The sequence below is a fragment of the Telmatherina bonti genome (assembly GCF_933228915.1).
Source record: "Telmatherina bonti genome assembly, chromosome: 15".
NCBI classification, from domain to species: Eukaryota; Metazoa; Chordata; class Actinopteri; order Atheriniformes; family Telmatherinidae; genus Telmatherina; species Telmatherina bonti.
This window is the reverse complement of record NC_136613.1, coordinates 8,823,084-8,842,611: the sequence shown is the minus strand read 5'-3', so window position 1 is coordinate 8,842,611 and position 19,528 is coordinate 8,823,084. Positions and strand designations below refer to the sequence as shown.

General features: G+C 37.3%; 1 protein-coding gene across 1 annotated transcript in view; it reads left to right on the top strand.

Annotated features, from left to right (window-relative positions):
• The window catches only part of enox1 (ecto-NOX disulfide-thiol exchanger 1), a gene marked incomplete at its 3' end in the record, with an annotated part of 49,798 nt that overhangs the window by 13,811 nt on the left and 16,459 nt on the right, over positions 1-19,528 (top strand). The window contains exons 6-9 of the mRNA XM_079254405.1: positions 7,682-7,894; positions 13,264-13,370; positions 15,956-16,073; positions 17,159-17,364. Of these exons, the coding sequence (XP_079110531.1) occupies positions 7,682-7,894; positions 13,264-13,370; positions 15,956-16,073; positions 17,159-17,364 (644 nt within the window). The remainder of the gene's footprint in view (positions 1-7,681; positions 7,895-13,263; positions 13,371-15,955; positions 16,074-17,158; positions 17,365-19,528) is intronic.

Here is a 19,528-nt window from a genome sequence, read left to right as displayed (position 1 = left end):
AAAAGCAGCTACTCACATCTATCAAAGGATCTTTTTCCCGTTGAAACCAACTCCAAATTTTAAAAAATCTGAGCAATTTGAGCGTTTTTCTGCATTTGACAGTTGTTTACTTCAATCACAATGCTTCTCAACTGCAGAATGGTGTGTAGCATAACAACAGATTCAAATTGTTTTATATCATATGCACAGTAAGAAAGCAGGTTTCCCTGTATAATATAATTCTGACTTTGCCGTCCACATTGAATGCCATAAATTTTTAAGTAGTATAAAGACTAGATTAATGTAAGAAGAAAAGCATGCAAAGGAATAAATATAAAATATACCTATAAGTAAAAGTAATATATGTGCATAAAAGTGCACTGTGCCATAAACAGTTGTGCAACATTCAGCAGTGCATGACCATCATGAAGTATAAAGATACATTGCAATACTGAATAAAAAGTGCATAACGCAGTAAACCAGGGGTGTCCAGCTCTGGTTCTTAAGGGCCACAATCCTGGAGGTTTTCCATGGTTGTGTCCCAAATCAGGGTCTGCACACTTCAAAGTATGGGTTCGTTGGCTGCATACGTCATTGTGGTGCACCAAGTGCTGTCCCAATTAAAACGCTCCTTCAAATCCTCCCTTCAAATCTGCAATTTGTTTAGCTCCAGATTAGCTTAAAACAAAGGCTTCATGCGATGCATCCTTTATGGCCTCTTTTCTCCCAGAATTCACTGTGCACCCAATGGAAAAGAATGAGCAGCAGAGCACCGGTGTAGGTACCACACTGGTAAGGCCGTTTTTTTTTTTCCTTTTTCTTAAATGTATGTACACACACACATTTGTCCCAGCAGAGAAGCTGGGACGACAGCGGCATTGCGTCCAATAGCCACAAATGAATTTAATTACATGTGTCTAACAAAGATTATTTTTCACTGAAGTTAAAGTCAGCTTGACAGGATGAGCTGTTGTTAGAGGAGGAGAGCTCGTCTGGCCCGCCTCCTCCTCATGTTTGTAATTTAGACACACAGGTAAATGAAAGTAATTAAAATTAAAATTACTGGCACCATTTTCAGTCATTCTAAAAATCATTGTTGTGTTTTTTGTGGAACAATGGGATCAGTAAGCCGATAAACTTGGCATGTGTAGTTGCTAGGCAACTGAGAACTGGAGCACTATGGGTAATTCTCGTACACTTGGTAGGCCATCTCATTTCAGTAACAGTAAACTCACCTTGGAGTGTGCAGACAATGTAGAACACTTACTAGCCTACGCAGTCTTCATACTTTGAAGTGTGCAGACCCTGATTGGAAGAGAAGCTCGTGTATCCCTGCTCCAACACACCTGACTCAAACTAATCATTCATTGTGCAGAATTTCATTGGCTGTTGGATCCATTTAATGGAAGCTGGGTGTGTTGGAACAGGGATACATGGAAAAGCAGCAGCACCTCGAGGACCGACTCGACCGTGGTGTTGACAGTATACAGTCATTGTGTCCAAATGTGCTGTCCAGTGTTTCAGACTCCTGTCCACTGTGAGCTGTTAAGGAGGCTGATGGTAGAGCGAGTCAGAGTTTCTGAATCTGTCTGAATCAGATGTGATCTGAAGATTTTTTTTAAAGTGCTTTGAAATGATCATAATTAGATTTATTTCCCATATGCAAATAATTTGCTCATAGTAGAAGCCCCCTTTGAGTTTTTCTCCAGTAGTTAAAGATCCTTTTGATTTTCCAAGTTGAAAGCTCTGTGTCTGCTGTCTACTGCTGGAAAGCTCACCAGTCATAAGAACTAAACACAACCCCGCTTGTATTGTTTTTATGTGCAGTTTCTGTGTTTCATTTCCACAAGTCTTCTAAAATTTATAGTTTTAAAAAACGGAAGACACTAACACTAGGTGAGGGGTTTATGTTTCAGGAGGCAGAGAGAAACCTGCAGGTGTTCCCATGGAGACAACGATTTAATAAAATCACTTTTATAAAACATATTAGTCTAAAATCAGCTGTTTAAAGCAGGTATGAAGGCTCACCAAGTGATATGCGTGTGGGTCGTGCTGTTCAGATCACCCGCTACGATTTTTAATAACAACTGCAATTGAATCATTCTGGAAGCTGCATATTTACAGATGTTCATCATCTCCATTAGTGACCATGACTCATTCAAACAACTGTTTGTGTGAATCAGTGTGAATTATTCCAAACAGGACAAGCAGGATGGTTTAACAAGACATGTCCCAAAATGCCTCTAAACTTAATCTGTTCTGTCACATAAATCTCATTCAAATTTAATGTAAAGAAAACCTGTTTCAGATTTTAATGGTTGGTTATGATTTTGCTTTGGTTAGTTTTATACATAAATAAAAAAAACCATTTGTTTAGATTAAGGCAGCAATGACTGCACTAAAGATAACTCATCTTGGTGCCGTAGCGCCTGTCAAACGAAGCCACTACTGCAGTTTTAAAGCTCAGAGGTGTTCTCACTTCACACACACGCTTGTTTGTCCATTCAGACACTGCAGTAAAAGCATACGTTATTGTAGTAAAGACACTACATATCAATAGATATGCATGTTTTAATGAAACATGGACCTCTTCTGTCATTGTTTTTTGTGCACAAGCTGTGCCTTTAAAACATATATAGTCATGGTAAGAAAATCATGACAGACCTCTTAACACACCCCACTAAAATCTTTCTTTTCCAGCCGACTTGGTGACTAGTCCTGCCTCTGCAACAGGCTTTATATGACGTAAATGAAAGAAAAAAATCACATTGAAATACATTATTTTGTACTGAAAAAAGCACATTTCATGTAAAACAATAAGAATACAATTTTTATAGTTTCGTCAGTCTCTTCAATACTCCAGATTTTACACAGATAAAGGCTTGCATATTCAATTATCATTTTTCTGAAGCTTAATAGGAACTAAATTTAAATTCATTCCAATAAAATCAAATGTTAAATTCAAAATGTCATCACAATACTATGCAAGCTCTTCGGCTGTTATTCAACATTATAACTCAGGATCAGAAGTAAATAGTTGCAAAAAATAACTGCAGTTTTTGAGCTAAATGCTAAATGACAAGCTTAGCATAAGTAGGCACAAAGAGCACATCTTGGTTTAGCATATTAGCATCCCAATAATATAGAGCACAGGTGTCGAACTCCAGTCCTCAAGGGCCGGTATCCTGAAGGTTTTTGTTGTCTCCATGCTCCAACACACCTAACCAAAACTGAAAAACAGGTTGACAAGAAGCTGCTGGATCCATTTGATTCGGATCAGCTGCGTTGGTAGAGGGAAACAACAAAAATCTGCTACTAGAGTATGGAACATATGAAGTTGTTGGCCTGTCGATTAAAAGCCAGATGATTGCTAAAGTTATCAGCCCAGTATGGCTGCTACTGTTGCTGGCTGTCAGCAAGGTTTCAGGGATATATTCCATTTAGATTTGCTTGAACTTGTGAAAGATTTCCTTTGGCATTTTTCTTGTTTCGTACCCGAGTGAGAATGTTTTAGTGGGAAAAAAATGAGTCATGAGCATGAATAATTCAAGTGACATTTCAGGCAGGTAAGATCTTCTGTTTGTTCCAATAATTCTTTTTGCTCTCACCACACGTGCTTGATTTTACAGATCCTCGTGTGTCTGCTGTTTCATTTTCTTTCTTTAATTAAACACCGGGGTTTGTTTTCTTTCCTCTCCCTCCTGCTTTGAAGCTGCCTCCTCTCCACGTGAGGAGATTTGATGGAGGACAGAGAGTGGGAGTGAATTGGATGAGGTGTGGAGTGAGAAGCATGTGATGAGTGATGTTTGTGAGGAGGAGTGTGAAGGTCACTCCTCCTCCTCCTCCTTCGTGTGTCCTCCACTCCGCTGTGGCTGAATCTCATCTGGACTGAAAACGTTCCATGTTTACAGTAGAAAGCTGTTTGTGTTCACTGTTTTAAAGAAGGGAAACACACAAAAGGCTGGAATCAATTCAGTAATTTTGTACAATTTAATCCCAAACAGGACTTCTTACGAGGTTATTATGGTTATTATTATTTCCTTTGTACTTAAAGTCATCTGGAAAATTTCACATTACACGATGATGTTTTGCTGTCTTATTTTTTTTTTTTTGCTGGATTAAATGATGAATGCAGTTCTGTTCTTTGTCACCGAACAAATATCTTTAACATTTTCAGTGTTATAAAAGAGAGACAATCTATTCTCTTTTTTTTAAATCAGTTTACAAATCTATTTTCACAACAAACCTCAAACCTTGTTTAATTTTGTTATCTGATGATGGTGGAAAATGCAGTCATGTCTGATCCATTAAACATGAGCATTAGCCCAGACATTAATGCTCTCCATGAGTTAATTATAAGTCCAGTATTCTGATGTCTGAGGCACAGGCAGCCACTTTTTAAATTTTTTTTTTAATCTTTATTGCAGATTTTGTAAATAACACATTGACACTGACAGTGCCACAGAAGCCTATGACTGCCCTCTGTTTGCACGTTGCTCCTATTATTAAAGGAGCACAGTGCAGGTTATGGGACATCTAGTGGTGAAATTGTGAATTACAAGTAACTTGCTTCCCTTAAGATTTCCCTAAATGTAACACAGTGAAACCTTTAATCAAAAAGATATAATGGCTCTCATCGTCCAAAGACATGCATGTTAGGTTGATTGGTTAGCCTTATTGTCCCTATGAGTGAAAGTAAGTGTGAATGGTTGTTTGTCTCTTCGTGTGGCTCTGTGATGGTTGTACCCTCTATCTCGCCCAATGATTGCTGATAGGCTCCAGCTTCCCCGTGACCCTTAATCAGACTAAGTGGTTTGGAAAATGAATGAATAAAAGATATAACCTTAATTTGTATTTTTGGTTTATCTTTTGAATTGACATAAAGAACCAATTTAAGTTTGTGTCACATTTTAGAGCTTAAAAATAAGAAATAAACATCTCATTAATCATTTATATTTAGGGAAGGGGGTTGTGGTCCATTTAAAGAGTAACGACTTACTGAGCTAAGTCTTAATAATCTTTCAAACACCAACAAAACTGAGCTGCACAATATATTGTTTGAGCATCGTCATCACAGTGTATATATATCTACAATAGTCACATTGCAGATCTTGCAATGAAGAAAGCAAATTAACCAGTCATGTTAGTGTGTGCATCTGTCCATCTGTGACCTGCAGACATAGATCGGGAGCCGGTCATATTCATTTATCACTATTCAAATGTGGTTAACCGTAAATGAAACATGATAGAATCAAATCAAACTTTATTTATAAAGCACTTTTTCTACAATAAAATACAACACAAAGTGCTCTACATGATATAAAAACACAACAACCCTTCTCACACTCAAACGCATACACACTCATACACACACCCAAACAACATCAATTTCCAACACTACTCTTACCTACATTACACCTACCTAGTTATTTATTGCTGAGTACAGATGAGCCTGGTAAGGAACACCGTCGCAGGCGCCATCTGCACCAGGAGTCGACCAGACCACAGTACCAGGGGCACCGTTACGGTCACCAGTCAAAAGACCAAAGATATGAAAGGCGCCCCCGCAGCCATGGCCATTATGACACCCACAGAATGACAGAATGAAACATTTATTCAGGTCCAAGCACAATAAATGATACCAAGCAATAAGAGTAACTTTCAAACAGACACAAATCATACCTGTAACATTCACAAAAAGTAGTAAGATCAGTGCAGCTTCACTGTCAACAAGATGGCAGGAGTGTAGAATGATTTAAAGAGCTTTTCAAGTCATCTGCTGAAATTCCTGTATTTTTTTTAATGTAATATATATCACAATGTCATTTTTTTCCTAATATCAAGCAGCCCTGCAACAAAACCAGATTTCCCTCAAACACTGCCTCTTGTCTCTTCTTCTTGTAGAAAACCTGAGCTCCTTGCTTAGCTTCGATGTGACTGTAGCCTCGGTGCAGTTTTCCATCCATCTTTAATGCCTAACATAAACAAGCACGCTTTCTCTCTGAATAACCCTTTTCAATTCATTCTTCACCTCTAACAGCAGGGGAAATCATTTCCATTCTTCCCTCAGTCGTCCGCGTTCAGCAGCGTTTCATTGTGCTCACTGTAATGTGACTGTAATCTGCTGCTGTGCATGAATGGGGCTTTATCAGAGCTGGGGGGAAAGTGTCTTCTTACAGGTTGTGTTGCCGTGGGTATTGAGCTCATTAAATGCTCTCTAATTCACTCTGTTCTGCCGTCGTCAGCGGCTCCTTGGCACCGTTATTATTCAAATGGGTGAGAACGCGTTGAACAGAGGTCTGTGGAGACTCTCCACTTCACATGACTGAGACCAGCTCACTGTTTCACTTAGAAAGTTAAAAATCAAAAAAGGCCTTTTGTGATCCGCAGCCGTGGCGTGGCTCACAGAGCCGTGAACGTTGAGCACCCCTAGAGAAGAATTTAGTCCTCACTTGCCGTTCTGTTGTTTGTTTAGCCTGACTGAACGTTAAAGGTCCCATGAAACAGCTTTCATATCAGTCACAATTCGGTGTGATGTTGCATGAAACAGGATTTCTGGGTTGGAATTCGGCACCAGAAGGGATTTCGTTTGAGAGTTTATGAGGAATTATGCCAAATTAAAGTGGATTTAAACCAGCTATTGTGTGTCCCTTTGAAACAATATCAAAACAAGCTGATAATGAGGTTCCATGGGTTTAGTTTCGTCATGGGGTCCATTTGGTTTAAACACATATTGGAGGCTTGTACTGTTATCTGCTGTCATCAGCTGCAACGGCAGGACAAACATTTTAGAAAATACACAAAGTAAATGCAACAGAAATGGATCTTTTTTTCAATCAAATCAAACTTTATTTATAAATCACTTTTAATGCAACCTGCAACACAAAGTGCTTTACATAAAAACTATTTGTGCAAATTAAAATTTAGCCTTCACACACTGAAGTATTCATTTAAAAAGCCACATGATCCACGCCATGCCATATTTGTACGTTTAATGACTGAAGTTGGTAAGAGTTGATTCAGGAAATAAAAATTTTGTGGCTTTTTTCTGCTTTTTAGCTTTCAAGAAACAAAAAAAGATTCAATCAAAGTCTTTGGTTTGCTTTTAAATTAATATCTTTCTAAGCTTTGTTTTGTTTTTTGTTTTATTTTGCTTTGCTTTTGTTTTGTTTTAGTTTATTTTAGTCTATTTTGTAAAAACAAAAAGTGCATCAGTTCTAATTTAACTAAAATTACATTTCACATTTCAGATGGTTGGAAGCTTTATCTTAACTCTCCTGATGTTTTTATGTACGCCGACATTTACTTTTATTTAAGGAGTATTTATGAACCGACAGATGTTTCTTATTGACGATCCAACTTTCCTTCAATCCAACAGCTTCACTTTTATTTTCTAAGGAGAAATTAAATGATCTTTTACCTAAAAATTCACCTGAAGTTCATTTTTTTATCTGGAGGTAAAACTTGAGTTCATGTCTGTATGTCCTGAGTACTTTGGGAATGAATTGGCTGAAATACATTTCTGCCAGCCATAAAAACAACTTTTCATAACGGAGATGAGTTTGTCAGCAGTAAATCATTTAGAGGTCGTCATGTTGTGGGTGAGTTGTGCGACTTGAAAGAGATTTATAAAAGAATTAAATCAATCAGGTCGTGAAAATACCCAACACTCTGGTTTGACTGTTTGATCTTTTTCCTACAGATGACCATAAATTCTGTGAAGCCATTGCGGTGCTGTTCACCTGGATCGACCGGGGCGAGGTCAACCGCAGGACCGCCAATCACTTCTACTCCATGATCCAGTCAGCCAACAGCCACGTTCGCCGGCTGATGAGCGAGAAAGCTCAGCACGAGGACGAGATGGAGTACGCCAAAGAGCTCTTCAAGAATGCCCTACTGGCCATTTTAACACAGTGTAAGGATTTTATGTTTTAAGTACATACAGTCACATTGAGAGACCTCTTCAGACAGACGGAGACGTTGCATGTGGAAAACATGCACTGTAATAACTGTAAACTGTGCAGTTGTTCAGGTAAGTCGAGCTTCTGGCTTTCTGTTCACATGTTTAGTGATGTGAACGGGATGATTTAGCATGTTGGGATTTTTCTTAACAGCAAAAAACACAAAGTAGACAGTGAGATATTATTATTACTTGTAAAGAAATGAGTTATTCTGAATAAAACTTCCACTAGGAGAGTGATGTTTTGTTAAAACCACAGTTAATTTGATTTGGATGCAGCAGCTGCAAAATCAAAGATAATCAAGATATTAAACTTCATTTATTTGGATCTGATTCTGGAATTACTTTGAAATGGTGCAAAACCACATCAGACATTTAAACATCTATTCATTGTCCAAACTTCTGAGTCCAGTTCAGGTTGCCAGTCCACTGCAGAGCCAACACAGTGACACAACCAACCATTCACGCCCAGACTCACTCCTAGGGATAATTTAAAGTAACCCATTAACCTAGCATGCATGTCTTTGGATGGTGGGAGGAAGCTGGAGTACCCAGAGAGAACCCACACATACACTGTGAGAACATGTAAACTCCACACAGACAGACCACTGTTCAAACCTCCCCCACATGGGGCTTGAACCCACGACCTTCTGGCTATAAGGCCACAGTGCTGACCACTACTTCAGCCCAGTATTTAAACCAAGCCAGAGTAATTATTGCCACCCAAAAACCTGCAGATACAGAGGATAGCTGCAAATACACGGACTGTTAAACGATGAATAAACACATCAGGGATAATTTCACGTTATTTTTAATTCATGAACAATCCCATAATTTCCCCACCAAATACGTCAACATTTACAGTAGATGTTCCTAATTAACTGACCACAGAGTCTGTATTGGAATTTATTGAAGTTATTTAGTTAGTTTTTGCAGCAAAATGAAAAGTAATCTCTTACATACAGGTGGTCCTGGGTTTGCGAATGAGTTTCATTCCTATGCCGCACCATAACCTGAAATTCCGTGTATGTCCAATTTTTACCCTGTAAATACTCCCTTAATCGCTAAATAACTATCTAAATACACGTATTATACATCATATTAATGAGAAACATTAAGGCAATTAAAATAGACATTTCATAGAATAGACATTTTCCGCCTCACACGTTGTGAGACTTTATACAGAACCTCATAACTTCAAAACTTTCTCTAATTTTTTATTTACATTTATTTAATGAGTGTTTAAACAGTCAGAAGGATGTAAGTCGAGAACTGCGTGACCCGAGGACCACCTGTAAGTTGTTTTTCTGTTACATGATGAATTTATATACACACAGATCTGAGCTACAAATTAGAATGATGAAAGACTACATCAATACCGTGTGGTGAGATGGAATATAAACCTATAATAGAAAAATCCAGAATGTGACATAAAACCTGTGGTCGAGCTTTGAACGCTGGTAATGACAAGCAGCAGTGTCACCAGGTTCATCCTTTCTAAACCGATACTTACAGTCGAAAAATCCAAACACTTTCAGTCCATTTCCTTTATAATATTAAGTTATAGTTTAAAATCTGATCAATATTCATGAATAAACTCATAATTCTCTCTGTCACATCTTCATGCGGTGTGTGTGCACTCCTGATTCGTCGCTCTCGCTGCTGCAGGGTGTGGTGCAGCAGCAGATAGCTGAGGTGCAGACCATCACATCCACTTTAAAACCAGCCTCGATGCAACTCAATTACTCTGTGAGCATCTCGGCTCAGTCTCCATGACAACGCTCTCTCGTCCGTCTCACCATCAATTCCGTTATCTTCAGCTCGGTGTGCTGTGGCGATTAGGTCAGTTTCAGAGACAGTGGCGTGACAACGTCTTGACCTTTTTCTGCAAGCTGAATGCAGAAAACACAGACTCAGCTACAATACATCTCTCCTTCTGTGTAAGCGCTAACTTTCTGCATTGTTTAGCAGGAAAACAGCATCAACTACACATGTAAATAAATTCCTTTTATTGTTTGGCATCGAGACAAAATTTCACACTTTCTATGATTGTGTTTTATGGATTTTAAGACCCAAGAATTTCCTTTAAGCTTGCATTATTTTCCAACAGGGCATGTGATTTTGTCGGTTTCTAAGGCTGTTGTTGCCACTAACAACTGAAACAAACGTTCACCATTAACATCTCTGGTATGATCACTAGCTAGAGCTTTAAATCCCTTCAAAGTCTAATTCAAAATTTATTCATGAAGCCTTTTTCATTCTAAATGTGACACAAAGTGCTTTACACAATAATAACAATGTACACCAAAGTATTCAGCTGCTGTTTCTTCCCAACTCCTTCCTAACAACACCGTTAAAGAACCAAAACTAGGACCCTAAACCTCAGAACCATTTTAATGTATAACAATGACACTTGACAATGAAGAATTCACAATATTTCGTACATGACAACATGTTTGCAAGTTGTATGAGGTAAAGTGCAGGAGGGTAAGTATGGTGCAGTCATGGGTATTTCTGTTTATCAGCATATTGCATTGATTTTATTATTTGCTTATTGTTTGTGTGAAAGTCTTAATTCAGTTGATTTCCACCAGAAAGTCCTGAGCTCAGTGGCAGATGTTGAGTAAAAGCAAATGAAATATCACAGCAAGACACTGAAAGGCTTCATTTTGACACAGAATTGAAGTACAGCTTCAAACCACCTGGGAAATATTTCTATTTAGTCTTGTTGTATTTGGAGCAGACAATATAATTAAATGCCAGTTTCCAGTCACTTTAAAGCAGAACTTGGTAACAAAAAGTTATTATGTTGTACGTGTCTGAGTGAAAACAATCAATCTCTTCTCCTCTAGCATTTATATGTGTGTGTGTGTGTGTGTGTGTGTGTGTGTGTGTGTGTTTGGGATTAGGAATATACCTTTAAACTATATTTCTTAAACCTTTCAAGGTAACTTCTTCTGTCTCAAGCTTGCCAAGTTCTGTTTCTGGTACGTGACATGGAACAATTACACCTTTATTCTGTATAAATATTCTAAAAGTCACCTTCCATTCTGGAGAAATGTTGCCTTTGTCAGTCATGAAGGAAGTGAAGCTGCAGGGTATGTAAGTACAAAACACTGGCCAGGAGAGAGACCCAGTTATCACATACTGAACATCACATCTGTCCTCCTCAAAGGACCAATTTGGTTTATTTTAACCAGCTGTGTTTGACTATAAAAGACTTTTTATGTGGGTTATGTTGGCTTTGCACTTTCCACCTCTGTGTTAAAGATTTGAGGAACGGACGGAGATGTATCAGAACAAGCAGGTTTTTTCACACTGAAACTTGTTTGTTAGCATGTGTGAATGCAAATGTAATACACCGAAACATCTAAAAAACATCCTCAGCAAAAAACACAAAACATCCCACTGAAAAATACTGCACGTCCATGCCCACCAGCGATAGACTCCATTTGTAATTAGCTCTTCTGGAAACTGGCTGAAACACTTTCTCTTTATGTGTTTAATATTCAGCACGGATGTGAGTATTTATCGCTTGTGGGGCTAAAATATAATCCTGTTTTTTAATCTCTCGAAGAAATCATCACCTGATTTGGGGGAATAATAAATGGTTGCATTTGATAGTAGGATGCTACTTACATTTTTTTAGGAAATAGTTTAATCCAAGTCATTTTTTTTTCCTATTATAAGTAGATTTGGGGCCTCAAGATAATAAAACATAATCTTGTTTGACTTGTAACTCCGCTGCATTTGTCACCTTTAAATATAAAGATTGGATGTTTTATTTGTCAAAGCTAATGCTTTGTGGAAACAAATGGAAAATTCCAGACACTCAAAGTACTAAGATATGATAAAAATGCAGCTTTGATATTTAAACATATCACCAAAGTTTATCACCTTAAGTATCTTGACATTCTTGCCGGTTGTAGCTTTCATTCATGACTTTTCTCCAGACAGTTTCCTTTTAAACAAACCAGTCCAATTGGAGAGAATGATGACTGTGCTGCTTGATCTAATGTCCATTTTGTACCCAAGTTTTTCTCAAGCAGCAACCTTCAGCAGTTAAAAGTAAAGCCTGTGCAGATGTGCCAAAAAAGTACTTTTCCCTCATCAGCCACTAGGGGCTCCAAAACAGAGCTACTTCATGTTTACAGCCTTGTACAAAAAACATTTTAGGTTTAGAAGGTCAGGTTTACTTTCAGGACAACTGTGGGAGAAGTAGAGTTTTTAATTTTTGTTTATAACTAACTGTAAGCATAAGGTCTTCTGCAAGAAAGCAGAGTGTACTACTACTAGTGATTTTAGCCGGCTAACAGCGTCACTTAGCTTTAACCTACCTACCTTTGTTAGCTGGTTAGCTCCTGTTAGCTTCTGTTAGCTCCAGATTAGCTCAGTTAGCTCACAACTAAGAGTTAATATCTTTAAAAAAGGTATTAACTTTTTTTTTAGTAGTTTCTGCCGCTGAATTTGAACAGATTTTAACACATTTCCAAGTTCATGACCAGTTTTAGAGATGGGTGCATGTTAGAATACTGATTCCTTGTGTGTATTTAAAACATGAAATAGGATGAAAACAGACCAATAATGGCAGCGTATACAAATAGAACAACATTTTTAGTCACAAATAGGACAAAGCCAACCAGCCAGCATCAGCATACAATGTACAAAGCTGAATTAGGCCTGTGATAGACCTCCATGGAGGACATATTAAAAAATATTAATGCATTGTAAATATGCATCTGGAATCTAAAAGTAGCCGCAATAAATTTCTGGACTGAAATACGAGACTTGACTAAAAGAAAACAAAAGTTTGCAGTGAAAGTGGAAAATGCTCAGTCAGCTGAGACACAACTCAGCCAGGAAAGATCAGGAACCTTCTGAGTTATCAACTCAGAGCATTCACCTTCAAGCACAGCTCTCTACCAATGAGTTTCTCTGCAGTTAAACTGAATTTTTCCCGGCAACAACTAAATTACCATTATGTTTATTCACAAAAATAAGCTCGCATCTCTTCTTTAGAGAAGTATTTTTCTCTTTTTTTATTCTTGTCATCATCTGCTCAGAGAATATGAACTCTGCAAAAGTTGGAAGTTCATGAAATTTTGCTTGTATACAAGACAAAATGACCAAAAGTGATGTGATGAGTCATTTAATATGCTGCATTAAGCACCCTGTGATCAGTGCATGTCCACGGTCTCTCCTCTGTCTGCTGTTGGAGCCTCCAGTCAGTGCTACAACACTACATAAATGGCTTGTTTTGTCTTGACCCTCCCTCCTCCTCCTCCTCCTCCTCCTCCTCTTCCTCCTCCCTGTTCACCTCAAAGTCGAGCAGATCACCGCCGTTTTCACCGCAGCCACCAGACAAAAGGCATGGGACCATTTCTCAAAAGCACAGCGCAAGAACATAGACATTTGGCGCAAGCAGTGCGAGGTTGGTATACCTTCTTTTTTCTAACTGCTCTCTCCTCCCACCCCATCCTTCTGCTTTCTTCTCTGCCAGCATCTCTGAGTCCCCAGGAGAAAGCGAGACAGACAGCCCCGTATGATCTGCCGAATTCAGTGGCCCTGCTGTTGTTTTGCTGGATGCTTTGCCTTCACAGACATACAGACAGACAGACAGACAGCATTCTCTGATCTGGGCCTCCCCTTTTCCCTGCAGCCCAAACGCAAAAGATCTGACGTCTCCTCAAAAGTGTGAGGCGCTGCTATGGCAACAGTGACTTCTAGGGTTAAGTCTCTGATTAAATATTCATCCAGAGCGAAATCAAGATAACAAGTACGAACATGAGAACGCTGCATGTAAAGGAGGGAGATTTGTCCGTTTTCAGCACAGTCAGCACTCAGGGGTGGATTCAGCAGCCTGATGATGTGAAGGGCAGCTTGTTCTTATTTGTTTTTGTTTTTTATTATCATTCTGCCGGGGTGGAATGCATAAAAAAAAATAGTAGGATACAAAGTTAAAAACAAGACACTGATAGATTTAATTTCACACAAAATGCAAAACAAGAAGGTGCACACTGCAGATGACATAGTTTATTTATATATATATATATGTATATATATATTTATATATATTTATATATATATATATGTATATATATATTTATATATATATATATATATATATATATATATATATATATATATATATATATATATATGTATATATATATGTATATATATATGTATATATATATATATATATATATGTATATATATACATATATATATATATATATATATATATATATATATATGTATATATATATGTATATATATATGTATATATATATATATATATATATATGTATATATATACATATATATATATATATATATATATATATATATATATATATATATGTATATATAGATATAGATATAGATAGAGATATTTATATATATATATTTATATATATATATATATATATATATATATATATATATAGATAATATAGATATAGATATATATAGATAATATAGATATATATAGAGATATAGATATATATCTCTATATATATATAGATATAGATATATAGATTATATATATATATATATATATATATATATATATATATATATATATATATATATATATATATATATATATATATATATATATATATATATATATATATATATATATAAATAAGTTTATAGCTCTGTTGCATTACAACATTTATCACTCACTTAACTACATGTATGTTCAGCAGCCGTGACCTTTTGATTTGCTTACAGCATGAGAGCAGCCTGGTCTCATGGTAATGTGTAAAATGACCACACTTCTGATCAATACTACATGATGGAGGAACATAACATGTTGGAAGTACTTGTCTATACCACAGAAAGCAACAGGGTTCTTCTTCAGATAAATAGCACAAGGCAGATATATTGACATCTGACATGCACTTCATGCACGACCACAAAACTTAACCACAGTAGCGGCTTTTACTTAGTTAACCAAACGTGACGTGTTCTCTGTGTAGTTATGGAACCAAAATGCTACTAAAGAATGAAGTTTTGATGCAGCACTAAAATCACAAAAGTTTTTATCAGGATGTAAAAAAACAACACCTGCAATCTGCGCAGTCTATCAACCACAACAAAAACATGAATTACAGCTGGTGTTACCTTGAAGGCAGCTGCTTTCTTCCAAGCAGTGTTTCTCAAATGGGGGTAAATGTGAGAAAATGAAAGAAAAAATGGAAATAAATTCGATATTTAATATTTGTCTCCTTAAACAGATCTTGACAGGGAGTCAGGATTACTACACAGATGTGGAAGTATGCTCATACATGTAGATATAAAATAACTTTAAAAAGTTATGCTAAACAAGATTTGAAAAAGTGTTTGTTTCTGATTTCTGATGCATTGAGATCTGTTCATTATATATATATATATATATATATATATATATATATATATATATATATATATATATATATATATATATATATATATATATATATATATATATATATATATATATATATATATGGCAGCTAGCAGGCAGCTAGCGGGCAACTAGTGGGCAGCTAGCTCCGCGTCACTGTTTTCAAAAGCTCCTGCTTTCCCTCTGCTGTTTTGTAGAGGATTACAGAGAAGGTTTTGTGCAAACAACTCTAAAAAAAATCAGATTTATTCGATGTGCCAGTGTTTTATGTGACCTTTTAACTTGATCTCACAACAGAATGTGTCTCCAGTGTCAAACACTGCAGTTTTACAGGGACTATATTATCATAATTTTGGTTTTCCAGATGAGCCCTGCTGCATTTTGAATACCACACACTGTATGAAGTCAGCAGTCTCTGTGGTAAACAGCATAGAAATTCCTCAGTCAACGGTTGGACAACTTCCACATGAAGCCCTGCAGAAACCTCTGCTGGCACCACGACTTCCACATAACTCAAATAACACAAACACACACTTTTCCCTCCACTGCCTTAACTTGAAACCAGTTGGTTTTTTGTTTTTCTGTTCTTGGGATGATTGCGTCTGCTTGTTGTGATATTTCAGGAGCTGAGAAACGCCCACAGCGAGGAGATCATGGGCATCAGACGGGAGGAGGAGATGGAGATGTCAGACGAGGATGCAGATGAAATCCCTTGCAAAAGGATGCGAACTGAAGAAAATGGTATGATAAATAGAATATAATAAATGGTATGTAGAAGTTAACAATGAACAATTAATCCATTCTACAGAAACAGGTAGTCTAGAATATTCCTCATGTTGGGTTCCTAGAATCCGCACCTAATCTGTTTATTCAGTCAGAACTGTTAAAAAATGGACAATCTTGTAAAGTATAACGCATCTATAGTTATTTTTAAAGCAGGCAATAAATCACTACCCAGAAACATACAAAGAAATGTTCACATTTGGGGGAAATTCTCATCATTTTAGAGGATATTTCAAACTACCTACATTTTGAACCACCCGTAGGCGTTTTGTGTGTGTGTGTGTGTGTGTGTGTGTGTGTGTGTGTGTGTGTGTGTGTGTGTGTGTGTGTGTGTGTGTGTGTGTGTGTGTGTGTGTGTGTGTGTGTAGTGTGAAACACTGAAACAGTCTGGATATCCAACACAGACAATGCTCAAATATCAGATTTAAACTGCGACATAAACAAATTTTCTGGTTGTTTATTGTTAGTTGTTGTAGTATTTGTAGCTGGCATATAGTTATTGTTTCTATTTTTCATCTGTTTTGGTTAGTAGTGTGTATACTGTTGAGTCGATATGTGTGATCATCCATTTGTTCATTGTCCTGTTTTGAGGATTTGGGAACCAGAGTATGTTAGAATTTCATAACGTTTAATAATTGATGAGGTGGGGAATAAATACTTTTTCCTCTTCCCTTTTTTTCTAGCATTAATGATGCTTTTTTTTTTATTTTTTATTTTATTTTATTTATTTTTTTTATTGTGCCTGAATTTTTGTTGTCAGGTAATGTTGTACATTATTGTTATATCTGCTCAAAATAAAAAAAAAAAGGAAAAAAACATGCTTGTATCTTTTCAGATTCCTTTTTATTTCAGTACTTAAACTTCACTAATAAGTTGTTTTCTTTTTTTTTACTTGTAAACGCTTCTTTTTGTTTTTCTGTTATCGTTTTTAACCCTGCTCTTTGCAGCATTTTGAGGTTTCAAATGTAAAGTGCATTACAGATAAAATGCATAATTTTTATTGTAAATATCTTAACATGAAAGAAGCTTCTCCTCTCTTGCAGGAGTGTGTGACCAGACTCAGTCCTCTCTGAGGGAGGAGAACGACTCCTTGCGATGGCAGCTGGACGCCTACAGGAATGAAGTGGATCTCCTGCGGAAGGAGCAGAGCAGAGGCAACCGTCCAGATGATGATCACACACAAACACATATGCACAGTCCGGAGGCTCAGATCCAGCTGCTGCAGCAGAGCATGCACAGCATGCAGCAGGTAGGCTTTCCTGCCAGTTTATCCTCTGGACTGAAACTCACTCCGGCCCTTTTGATGAATTCCTCTAGTGCAAAAAACATCACACATCTGCACTAATGTCTGAGTGGTGTTTAAGCTGGAAGGCAGAGGTATCATGAAAGGTATCCCCATAAGTACCACTAAATAAACTGCTACTTGGATCTAGATTTAAGTGAAAACGCCAATAGTTCTACCTGTTGAAAGAAAAAATGTTGCCCCACTGTAGTGACTTTTTAAAACTCCAGAAAGACCATTTCCAGCTTCACATCAGCAGGATGAAACTGAACAACCAAACAGACTGCTGGTGAAAAGTTTCTCTGTTCCCATCATTTGACCTAAGCGTGATTCTAAAATCTGTAGCACAAGTTGACGTCTTTACTTCTGCTCAATCAGAAACTGTAGTTCGAAAGCAAATAGGCCTATCAACAAAAACTGACAAATACGATAAGAAAGAATTTAGCAGCCAAAATAGCTCAAGTTGGCTTCTTGATGAATATGCCATGCTGCGCAACCGTCAAAGACAGACGTCCAGAGCAGGAGGCTGTAATTACACACTGCTTGTGCTTTTATTTGATATTTTTAAGCAAAGAACTGGAAACTTTTTGAGACCTCAAAACTTTTTGAAACCTCAAAATGCTGCAAAGAGCAGGGTTAAAAACGACAACAAAAAGAGGAAAAAGAAGCGTTAACAAACACTTAATGTGGATCTTCCTGCTATGATAAACTATGGGTTTAAAATATATCTTTAAGAGATGTTTATGCTTCATGTGGTTACCTGTAGTTTTCAGTGAGCAAGACTCTGCTTTGATTCATGCAAACATTCATTCATTCAGCAACTTGTGAATTCCTGTAGATAAAGACACCTGGAAATGAATTATGGCTACAATATATTCCAGTACACAGAGTGCAGTTCGACCAGGTAAAAACTATACGATGTGTTGCTTTACAGGTGTTGGCACAGGAAGTAAACGTCCTTAAATTGGGGTCCTTAAAGGAAGTGATCTGACATGTTACATGGACTTTCCTGGCTAAATCAAGGGCAAATATCCATAGACTGTATGTAAAAAGATGGACGGAGCCTCTGTGACGTCATCCATTCCAATTCAATCTGTTGGTTTACTTATATAGGCTATTATGAATTGGCTTTCATTATGGTTTTTTTTTCTCTGTCGTCATGGCAATGCCGTCTTGAGATGGCATTGCCGTGATTTGACGCTATATAAATAAAGTTGAATTGAATTGAACCCGTAGGTTTCTGAAGAGCTGAACTGACTCTCAAAGAGCAGTTCCTACCATCACCATCTTGGCAGGGGCATGTGTGTCGTCTCGCCCGTAAAATACAAATATGGGCAAAGAGGTGGAGCTTAGAGGGGGGCTGTGAGCGTAATGATGGATAATTGATATCTAGCGAACTCTGTAGCTTTCTGTAGCTAAGAGCTAACTGAGCTAACATGGAGATAACGGAAGCTAACCAGCTAACGGAGGTAAGCAGGCTAAAGCTAAGTCACGTTATTTGCCGGCTAAAAACCGCGGTTGTTCTAAGTTCTTCTTACTTGAAGCGGGAGATCGGGTACCTCTCAATCAAATGGACATACCCCTAAATATGCCGAATTTTGAGATTAAATTACTTTAAAACAGGTGAGTTAGAAAAAAAATTCACTCCCCCACAGTTGTCATGAAGGTAAACCTGACCTATTAAACCTAAAATGGATTTTTGAACCAGGCTGTAAACATGTTTATTTCTACTATAAAGTTGGTCTTTTTAACATGGGGGTCTATGGGGATTCACTCTGTTTTGCAGCCCCTAGTAGATGAAGGGGGAACTGCAGTTTTATGCACTTCCACATAGGGTTCACTTTTAACCACCGGAGGTTGCCGCTTGGCAAATACGTAAATATTTACTTGCAATTTTTTTTTTTTTTTTTTTTTTTGGTGCTGAGTTCAATGTGCAGTTCCCGTATTGCAGACAAAACATAAAGGAGATGCTTCCTCCATTATTCCCAGAACTATAAAAAAGATCTATAAAGGTCCGAGCACGAGTACAGGCAGTCTTCGGGTCACATGCTTCTCGATTTTACAATGCTAATGAAATAAATGTAAAAACAAAAAAAAAAAATGGAGGAAGTTTCAAAGTTATCAGGGTCCA